Below are 11,584 nucleotides of genomic sequence, written 5' to 3'. Positions count from 1 at the left end.
CCGCCCCCGAGTCCACAAACTTTTGTGCACCGGGCCTCTAGTGTGTGTGTGTGTGTGTGTATATATATATATATACACACACACACACACACACACACAATATCATACATATACAAACATTTACACACATTTATGTGTATACTAGAGGCCTGATGCATGAAATTCATCCAAGAGTAGGCCTCCCTTTCCCTGGCTGCCAGCACAGGCTTTACTCCGGCACTCAGGACCTGGGTTTCCCTCTGGCCACCAGCAGGCACCGGGGACCCAGCCTTCCCTTGCAGCCCTGGCTTCATCTGGAAGGTTGTCCAGTCTAATTAGCATATTACACATTTATTATTATAGATGTACCTCTATATCTTTAGCTATACCTGGTACACATACAAGAAGAATACTCTTCAGCTATATAAAGAATCAGAATGTCATTATGAGCTATAACAGAACAGGGCTGAATCCTAGAATGTAATGCTAAGTAAAAAGACCCAATTCAAAAAAACCATATATTGCAGTGATGGTGAACCTATGACACGTGTGTCAGAGGTGACACACGAACTCATTTTTTTGGTTGATTTTTTTTTGTTGTTAAATGGCATTTAAATATATAAAATAAATATCAAAAATATAAGTCTTTGTTTTACTATGGTTGCAAATATCAAAAAATTTCTATATGTGACACGGCACCAGAGTTAAGTTAGGGTTTTTAAAATGCTGACACGCCGAGCTCAAAAGGTTCGCCATCACTGATATATTGTATGATTTAATTTATCAATTTAATGTATCAAGTGAGACAGAAAATAGACCATTGTGTTGCCTAAGGCTGAGGGTGGCAACTGGTATAAACTACAATGGACATAAAGAATTATTTTGGGGTGAAGAAAATGTCTAAAACTTCATTATAGTAATGGTTGTACAGTTCCATAAATTTATTAAAATTCACTGTTTTGTACATTCAAAAGAATAAGTTTTATGATACATAATAAATTATAGCCAAATAAAGCTGTTTAAAAATAATTTTCTCATTGTCAGGCATTTAACTCCTACTTACTTTTAAAAAATAACAGCTTTATTGAAATATAATTCAGATATCATACCATCAAAAGAGTGTAATTCAAAGGGTTAGTGGTTTTTAGTAAATTTACAGAGTTGTGTAATCATTACCTCAATCAATTTTAGAACTTTTTCATCAGCGCCCCCCTCCCCCGCCCCAATACCATTAGCAGTCACTCCCCTTGTCTGCGATGACTACACCTTTCTATCTGTTCTGGACATTTATATAAATGGAATCATGTAATATGTGGTTATCTGTGACTGGCTTCTTTCCCTTAGCATACTATTTTCAAGGTTCATTCATGTTGTAGTGTCTATTAGTACTCTATTCCTTCTTATGAACAAATCATATTATATTGTAAGGATATAGCACATTTTATTTATCCATTCATCAGTTGAATGTTTGGGTTGTTTCTACTTTTTGGCCATTATGAATGATGCTGATTTGAACATTTGTGTACAAGTTTTTGCCTGGACATATGGGAAATTGTTGAGTGAAATTGCTGGGTCTTAAAGTAACTCTATGTTTAACCTTTTGAGACAATCCAAAGTGGCTGTGACATTTTACCTTCCCATCAGCAGTATATGAAGGTTCTGATTTCTCTACATCCTGTCCCATACTTCTTATTAACAGTCTTTTTGATTAGAGCCATTCTACTGGGAATAAAGTGTTGTTAACTCTCTGTAGTTTTGATTTGCGTTTTCCTGATGGCTAATGATGTTGAACATCTTTTCATATGCTTATTGTCCATTTGTATATCTTCTTTGGAGAAGTGGCTATTCACATCCTTGGCTCATTTTTAAATTGGTCCGTTTGTCTTTTTAATGTTGAATTGTGAGAGTTCTTTAATCTAGATACAAGTCCCTTATCAGATACTTGATTTGCAAATATTCTGTCCCATTATGTGGGTTTTTCCCTCCACTTTCTTGATGGCGCCCTTCACAGCAAAAAGTTTTTAATTTTGATATACTCCAATTTATTTATTTTTTATTTTGTTGCTTTTGTTTTTTGTGTCATATTGAAGAAACCACTGCTTAAGCCATGGTTATGAAAATTTAAGGCTACTAAAAAATACTTTCTGGGGTACCACTCCCAGGTGTTTCATTTAGTAAGTCTGTGGTGAAACTTGAGAACTTGCCAGGTGATGCTGCTGTGCTGGTCCAGGGACAAAAGCCTGTAGGAAACTTCAAAGCAGCCAGACAGAAGGAACCTGAGCCCCAGTATCCAGACCACTTCCCTTAAAACACTCACCTACCCAATAATATTACCTTAAAGAGAAATGAAAGTTTATCCTGAACTGTAACAGCAGCTTAGCTTACATCCTCGCACACATCCCCTGGATCACAATTGTTTCAACAGGAAGAAAAGTAAAGGTATAATTCCCCACCCCTCTCATTTTATGCAAATTCACACGTGAAATCTAAACCCTCTTGGCTTTAGAGATATTTGCCTACAAGAGAAGGGTAGCTTGGAACACTGTTTACAATTGAGTGCATGTCTCGTGAGAGTTGGTGAACACAATCCAGAGCCCTGTTTGGGCAGCACTGTTGAGGCTGGGGGATTGTAATGCAAGCAGGCAGTTCAGTTACCTCTCCCATTTAAGTCCCAGTCATAGCTGGGTAACACCAGGCTTCCAATACAAATTTACTTGAATGTCAACCATAGCAATGATTCTGAATGATGTAGAAAGCCTTTCTAAATAGCAGTAGGGAGTGGATCTGTGTCTTTTCCTTCCTCTCCTCTTAACATTCTAATACAGTGGTTCTCAACCTTCCTAATGCCACGACCCTTTAATACAGTTCCTCATGTTGTGGTGACCCCCAATGTTATTGTTACAAATTGAACATAATTAAAGCATAGTGATTAACACAAAAACAATATGTAATTATATATGTGTTTTCCACTGGTCTTAGGCGAGCCCTGTGAAAGGGTCATTCGACCCCCAAAGGGGTCGCGACCCACAGGTTGAGAACCGCTGCTCTAATACAAAAGGCCCTTAGAGCACTTTAGCTCTTTCACTGAATTTCCATGAGAAGACCTTGGGTATTCATGACAACCTGAATCACCAATGGGGCTTGGATACTTGTTGGGCAAAGAGGGAGGCTAGTAGGAGATCACCTACATGGGGAATGTTTCAATCCTAAACTCTCTTTGGTAAAACTCTTTGCTAGTGTTTAATTAGTTTCTAAAAACACTCACAATATTAAAGGAAGGTGGGAGGTGGGATTGGGAGGTCGTAGAGTAGAAACTGAGAAAGGGAAGGAATGCACATACCTTACAAACTGGCTGAATAAGGCTGTTGTGTTCCTGATGATACGAGCAGCCTGGGACTCCTCGCGCTGGCATCTCTGCAGTGTTAATCCGTCATCCATGTGGCCTTCCTGGTGGAGGATGACCTGCAGAGCAAAGCACACCAGGTTCAGGTTACACACTCTCCACAGCTGGGCAGTCAACATTTCTTGCAGCGTTTCCCTCCACCCTTGTCCTCTTTTTCCCCAACCAAGCTCCCTCAGGTCCATTTTGAAAATGGGACATTAACAAAATTATTTTGCCCTACTACTGACAAGAATCGTCCTTGAGGCATGATTCCTTGATGAAAATAAAATTTTATGTGTCACTGTGGTATGAATTATAATAAATTCCTTGGGCCTAGATGGCAAATTTGAAAGGATGAAAAAATATTTTATATATTTCTCTTAAAGTGAACACAAAACCTTACTCTTGGCCACTGAAAGTCATTTTTTAGAGACTTAACCTTCAGAGATAAATTGAGAAAGAAGAAAGACACATTAAAGAAAATCCCTCTGCTAGGATCAGGTTTGCATTTCTCTCCTGAAGGAGAGAGGGGCTGGTAGGGTTGGCTCACTGTTGAACTGGGGAAGTAGCTCAAGGTGGTATCTGCTTCTCAGGGAGGCTTGAGAGACCTGACAGCATAGGCTCTGGTATCAGCAACCCGAGTTCTAGTTCTGCTACTCAATTCTTAGCTGTGCGACCTTAGACAAGTTCCTTAATCATTTTCTGCTTCAACTCTGCAAATGGACATATCTTAAAGGGGTGTTTGGAAGATTAGATGATTTACATGTAAATCATTTAGTATGTTTCCTAGACTATGCGGTACTCAATGAATGTTTGTTATAAGGGGCAGTATGGTACTGATCTCAGATTGGTTATCTGGAAGCTAAGCATAATTATTGATCACTAATGACACCATGGCAATTTTTGGGTAAGGGTAGCAGCTTTTGGTATGGAGGTCAGTTTTTTTCCCCCTAAAAGGGTCAAATATGTGCAGATATTAACTGGGATGGTTTGATTCTAGTTAAAATCAGGATCAAATCTTGATTCAAGTTTCAAGTTCCTGGCATAGTTTCCTCTTGAATAAGTGAAGGGAGACCATTTGTAGGTCTTGCATGATTTGGAGTGGATAGATCTGTCAGTCTATATGTCAAATAAAAAACACACATATGGCTTTAGAAAATACCTTTAGAATAAGGATTTTTGGTCTTTCTCATTCTTAGCACAAAGAAACAACTTATTTTCCTTCCCATGTGACAATCTCTTCCTTATGTTTTTTCTTCTGAAAATATGTCCTGATAGAATGAATTCACACAGGAAGTAGAATACTGGCTTGCAAGAGTTCATGATCTCTTTGTGTAAAAATGCTTCACATTCCATCTACATATTATAGCTCCAGCATCAGTAAAGGATGCCCCTTTAGAGTCACCATTTCAAAACATTACTTTGCCACAACTTCCCAGCAACTGGTTAACAGCGCTGCATTTGGATTTGACAAAGCATTGCCACTACGTTTACTCTGGCCTCATTCCCAGCTTTCTGGTCCCTACAGACCCAAATCCTTAGGTTTTGCTTGTTCACATAACACATTCCAGCTGACCAGCCAAATAAGAAAGTAATGAGAAATGGGGAGATGCAGCTGTTAGCATATTGTTGTTATGTCCCCACAGATCTCTGCAGCCCTGTTCCTAAGGTCCTTTTTTCCCCACTTGGGGGAATTCCATAGCCCAATAGCAGAGAATGGGAGAGAGGACATTTCCTTTAAGGTAAGTTACCATTCATGAGGCTTTCCACTGTGTCTGTTCTCCATTGGTTTTCCAAGGTTCCTGTTTTGTGTCATAAAATGCTGAACACAGACATGGACATTCTTTGTATTTTTAGAGGGAAACACCACATATTCCTCACGAAATGTCAAGGGCTGAGCATTACAACACCGTTTAGAAAGCACTTCAGAAAGGACCTGCCAAAGTCCCCTGCACATTTCAGCAGCTAAGTGGACCTAGGGACTATGGTTCTGGGAGAGCAAGGCAGGGTCAGGCACAGTAATTCCACACCACAATCGGTGGCCTCTCCTAGTTGACAGGGTCCTTTGAGTATGTCACCTCCAGGCAGAGTTACAGCCAAGACCCACATAGTCCACTCTCTTTAAATGTCACTATTATCTTAGTAGGTATGAAAAATTGTGGAGGCTCTAGGTGATATTATCATACACTGTTAGAGGATTTAGTTTTCTGTTAGGTTGGTAGGGTAGATGATGGATTTTTGGCATTTACTTTAAATGTGCCCTTATTTCTAGGGTATAGTCTTTGTTCCCAGAATAGAGCCCTTTTGGGATTTAATTGAAATTTTAAGGGTATTTTCAAGGGTCATTCCAACTTGAGGGACCCTGAACCCCAACCTCTGTCTCCCTAGTACTGACATACTGTCCACATCACTGCTTTGCTCTTCTCCCTTACAGCTGCCACTGTCTGTCTGCTGTCTCAGCTTCACAGCCCACCCACAGGCATCTCAAGATCCCAGAGGAAATTGCAGGTAGGATTTCAGGTTCACGTTTCTACAGTTCCCTCCATTCTGCAATCTGGCCCCTCAAGTCACAGAAACCTTGGCTGACCTGGTCCCTAACCTATCTCTCCAGCCCAATGATGCTAGCACACACCCCATTCTTTGGTGCTGCAACTCAGCAAATACACCAGGGGAAGTGGTGACAAAGGTGAGGCTCACCTTAATGCACTTACACTCTATTTGGGATCTTTAGTGCTCATGTCCTGGGTGCTCTGGTAGTTGAAACATTCAAATGGTTCACTTGATTTTGGTTGTGTTTTATCCAGCCTTTATAATTGTTTGCAGAGGAAGGGCTGGGCTCATACAAGCTATTGTGTGGCCTCTTATTTATTCTCTTTTCTAACTCCTCTTCATCATATTATTTTCTCTTTTCTGGATATTTTCCTGGTATGTTTTATTTTATGCAAAAGTAAGCTATTACCTTATGGTTTGCTCCCAACTTCCTCTCTTAACATCATCAGCATTCTGGGAAACTAAACTTTTCATTATCTCTACATTGGACTGGGGTACCTGAACTAACCTATATAATACCATCTAGAACCTCATCTAGGACTCCTTGACTAACCAATCCCATGCTTTGTGACGGTTTTCCAAGAAAAAAATAGCATCATGCCCTTGGCATTTATTTGCTGGTTCCCATCAAAAGAAACTCTCTTATGGCAATTGACTTCCTGGTAAAAAAAAAAAAAAGAAAAAAAAAAGATGCTGTGTGTGTCCAAGCCAGTTTCCCATGATAACAGTCATGATGGACCACTCAGATCAGGATACATTCTCTGTGGAGACAACATCCCACAATATCTCGCCTCTCTGCATATTGGTTCCTGTGGGCTTATTACCATGCATTTGCCTTTTCTCCGTAGAGATTCTATTTAGTCTCTATATTACAAAAACTGCACAATAACTCAATGATCCACTTAAATGGAGGAAGCAATGATGTGGTTAATCCCCAAACACTGTACCACCAAAAGCCATTTGGTGCAGGTTTTAGAGTCCATTGAACAAGTTCTACTGTTCCTCACATAAGTGCCTGCTGTCTAACTTTCTTTTTGCACCGAAGAAATTAGCCTGTACAATCAGTCACAGAAAGCAACTAAACATACATTATGTTCACCTAATTCTCACAATCACTTCTCTTGCCCAGTAGCTTCCATCTCATAGAAGTGTAAAACAATTCTAAACAGCCTTTCTGACTCCTCACCTTTCTTTTCAGGGGTCCAAGGCGGGATGTCTTGGCATCTTGTGCTTTGTAGGTCACCCACAGACCACTGGCTACGTGCTGGACAAAGCAGACAGAATCTCCATACTTGATTTCTGGAACTCCCATGCCTTCTATATCTCTTTTGTGACTGGAATCTAATTTCTCCTTGATTTCCTATTTCACAGAAAATGAAAACAAACGCAGGCATGTCCGATTAAACAGAAACACAACACAGAAAACAAATCGCCCATGCTGAATTTGTAAGCCAGAGAACTGATGACCAAAATAATCATGATGCTTCTGTCCAAGCCAGGAGTTTAGCAGCGCCTGCTTCCCTTATCTGCTGTTAATTGTAAAGTCAATTGTTTCAAGTTTTGGCTACTTTAGTGATTATTTAATTTAAGTCCATGGGAAAAGGAGACGGCTGGTCGGTCTCCCTTTGGTTCTGATTTTATATAATTCTCCATTATATTTTCTACTTTTATAGTCCTGACTTATCTTGATAATTAACTATTTTCCAGTCAATTAACTTCCTTTCATCAAGTTTTGTATCTTCCATAATTTTAATGGCTATCTTATATAAATGCTTCGGGGACTTTAAAAATATCACTATAGAAGTCAGAAGAGAAAGCAGACTTCTCAAGCATGTGGGGCTACTGGGCACAATTGTCATGCCTGTCACTTATGGACTTCTCAGTTGTGTGCTGGGGTCATGGTTTCATTCTTCCATAGACACTGTTTCACTAAACTTACGAAAAAAGGAGTTAGCATGCACAAGGGGTCCCCTTGGTGACAACCTGAGGTGCCTGTCACAGAATGAGTCTGGAAGTAGACCCATCTATGGTAACTCTTCTTCAATCAGAGCCTGTGTGGTTCTACTCTACTTCTGTATTGAAGTACTTATTTGTAAAAGCCATGTGCTTAGGAAGTATTTGGATTTTTTTTTCTACGGAAAAACATCTTGTGTGCTGTTCCCTCTGCTTATGACAACTCCATTCTCATTTTTAGTGATAGAACAAGAGTAACATATGTATTGAGCTCTCACCATGGGCAAGGCAGTGTTCCAAAATCTTTACATATATTAACTCTTCATAGCAGCCTCTGCTGTGGCTACAGATATTATCCCATTTTTACAGAGAACAAAATAAAGGCAAATACTTTGCCCAAGGTCACTCAATAAGTAGTGAAAGGACCAAGATTTAAACCAGGAAGTCCAGCTCCAGAGACTTGCTCTTTCCCACTGCTCTAAACTCCTACTCACCCTTCAATACCCTGCTCAGATGCCACCTTCTCTGTAAAGGCAGAGTTATTCTCTCTTTCTGTGTGTCCCCAACAGAGTCTCATTCCTCTACTGAGCAATTAGCAACTCTAATTGTAAATGTGCTTATTTAGATGACACTTTCCATTTGCTAGGCTATAAAAGAATCAAGGGCATGGGCCAGATTAAATTAATTTTAGATTGCTAGTTCAGAGAATCCAGCAGCTATCAATTACTTAATAAACATATACTGAGAGAATATATATCTGAGTAATTTCTTCTAAATATATATATATATATATTTAAAATTTATCTTTATTGTTTAAAGTATTACAGATGTCCCCTTTTGCCCCCATTGACCTCCCTCCTCCCTGCTCCTGTCCCCTCCCCAGGCCTTCACACTACTATTGCCTGTGTTCAGGGTTATGCATATATGCATATAAGTTCTTTGGATGATCTCTTCTTTCCCACACCCTCTAATATATTTTTCATTTCTGCCCTTATTTCTTTTCTTCAAACCTTCATAAAAGTAAAATTAGTTATTTTTAACATATTTATAGGATCATTTTGAGCAATGTTAACATTTCACAAGAAATTCTTATTTTAAATGTATGTTGAAACATTGGCTGGATTGTTAAATATGACCTCTTTCTCAACACAAACATTTCCAAAGAAACTTATTTTGATTTTATTCCTGCTTTCCAATAAAAAAAGCTAATGGGAAAATAGAGTTTGATATATTAGGATTTCTTTATAGGCAAGTGGTTAAGAGTACATTTATTCTAAATAAAAATAACAACACAGTGAATACTTGAGTTCCACTTCAGAAATACCCATAATTCTGAAGCTACTCAGGCCAGTGAAAGATTTAAGTATGTCAAGTTTTCATCTCCAGCCTGTTCTGTAACCATAGGTAGTGCAGCAAAATAAAAATAATGCATACACAACAGGTAAATGTAAATTATTACACTGATCTCGAAGAGCTCACAGTTAAAACAGCAGATGCTCCCAAACTGTCCAGGATGATGGACTTTTCATTTCTTTTTCACTTTTCATTTATTTAAATATGATTTTGCCAAACAAAAAAAAATCTAGGATTTTCTCTGAAATAAATGGATCATCATTATATAGAGAGTGGAGTGTCTCACTGTGTCTTTGCTTTTACAAAATAGCATTAACTCCCCAAATTTTATGACAGTCACTGCAGTGGCTGCTTCTAATTTAAAAGAACAGGAGCAACAACAACAAAATCTAACACATACAGATAAACCAGCAATAAATCCTATTCAACCAAAACCTAAACAACAGTGACATATCATTTAGGAAAGGGAGTAGTCCACAATAGAGAGAAGCCTGGTTTGGTGGACAGCAGGCTGGGCATCTTCTTCTGACTGGAGCACGAAATAATGCTCCCTTCTCTGTTATCACTTGAATATGCCCCAGATGTACTCTTCTCCTGGAAATGGAACCTTCCCAAAGGAGAGGGCTAATCCAATCACTCTCTTTCAATAACTCCCTAGTGCCTACAGAATTCTCATTTTTACTTTTATATACCATATGCTTTAATTGAATTGGCCTATGGTGCTTTGATAAGTGAAGTGTTCCATTCCACTGGATCTTTATTGACATGACTAGAGGCCTGGTGCACAAAAATTTGTGCACTCGGGGGGTGGGGGGTCCCTTAGCCCGGACTGTGCACTCTCACAGTCTGGGACCCCTCAGGGGATGACCACCCGCTCCTCAGGTGATTGGGCCTAAGCTGGTAGTCAGACATCCCTTTGGCAGCCAGGGAGCCCTTGGAGGATGTCCACTTGCCAGCGGGGAACAGGCCTAAGCTGCAGTCAGACATCCTTAGTGCTGCTAAGGAGGCGGGAGAGGCTCCCGCCACCACTGCTGTTCTGGCAGCCGTCAGCCTGGCTTGTGGCTGAGCAGAGCACCCCCTGTGGGAGCACACTGACTACCAGGGGGCAGCTCCTGCATTGAGCATCTGCCCCCTGGTGGTCAGTGTGTGTCATAGTGACCAGTCATTCCCAGTCATTCTGCTGTTAGGGTCAATTTGCATATTACCCTTTTACTATATAGGATAGAGGCCTGGTGCACAGGTGGGGGCCAGCTGGTTTGCCCTGAAGGGTGTCCCAGATCAGGGTAGGGGCCCACTGGGGTGCCTGGCCAGCCTGGGTGAGGGGCTGATGGCTGTTTGCATGCTGGCCACACCCCCTTCAGGGTGGGGGTCCCCACTGGGGTGCCTGGCCAGCCTAGGTGAGGGGCTGATGGCTGTTTGCAGGCTGGCCAAGCCCCCAGTGGGGACCCTCACCCCAAGGGGGGGTGGCCAGCCTGGGTGAGGGGCTGAGGACTATTTTCAGGCTTCCCACAGCCCCTTAAGGGTGGGGGTGTTCTGCTGGGGTGCCTGGCCAGCCTGCGTGAGTGGCTGATGGCTGTTTTCAGGCTGGCCATGCCCCCCGGCAACCCAAGCTCCAAGCCTCTTGTTTCTTTTTTTTCCCCCAGTGGTCAGCTGGAAGCAGGTATTTGGGATTTATTTATCTTCTGTAATTGAAACTTTGTAGCTTGAGCAGAGGCCAGGTCCAGCTGGAAGCAGGTATCTGGGATTTATTTATCTTCTATAATTGAAACTTTGTAGCCTTGAGCGGAGTCCAGGGCTGGCCAGGGTAGGCGGGAATCTTGGCTTCCTCCATTACCAGGGGCAACCCAAGCCTCCTGCTCACTCCAGCTCCGTGGCTGCTGCCACCTTAGTTGGGTTAATTTGCATACTCACTCCTGATTGGCTGGTGGTTGTGGCTTGAGTGTAGTGGAGGGACAGTTAATTTGCATGTTTCTCTTTTCTTATATAGGACTAGAGGCCAGGTGCACAAAAATTTGTGCACTTGGCGTGTGTGTCCCTCAGCCCATCCTGTACCCTCTCCAATCTGGTACCCCTTGAGGGATGTCCAACTGCCTGTTTAGGCCTGATCCCTGGGGGATCAGGCCTAAACGGGCAGTTGTACATCCCTCTCATAATCTAGGACTGCTGGCTCCCAACTGCTTGTCTGCCTGCCTGCCTGCCTGCCTGATTGCTCCTAACCACTCCCCTCCCAGCCTGATCAACGCCTAACTGCTTCCCTGCCAGCCCGATTGGCCCCAACTGCCCTCCCCTGCTGGCCCGGTCATCCCTACCTGCCCTCCCCTGCCAGCCTGGTCACCCCTAACTGCCCTCCCTGCCACCCTGGTCGTC

General features: G+C 41.7%; 1 protein-coding gene across 1 annotated transcript in view; it reads right to left on the bottom strand.

The window, feature by feature from the left end:
* Positions 1-11,584, bottom strand: part of RYR3 (ryanodine receptor 3) — a 417,605-nt gene that overhangs the window by 294,903 nt on the left and 111,118 nt on the right. Inside the window, 2 exon segments of the mRNA XM_015557536.1 lie at positions 3,320-3,441; positions 7,098-7,271. Of these exon segments, the coding sequence (XP_015413022.1) occupies positions 3,320-3,441; positions 7,098-7,271 (296 nt within the window).

This window comes from Myotis davidii, unplaced genomic scaffold (assembly GCF_000327345.1).
Source record: "Myotis davidii unplaced genomic scaffold, ASM32734v1 scaffold46, whole genome shotgun sequence".
NCBI lineage: Eukaryota > Metazoa > Chordata > Mammalia > Chiroptera > Vespertilionidae > Myotis > Myotis davidii.
Note: the sequence above shows the minus strand (reverse complement) of the source record. Positions and strands in the feature narration are given on the sequence as shown.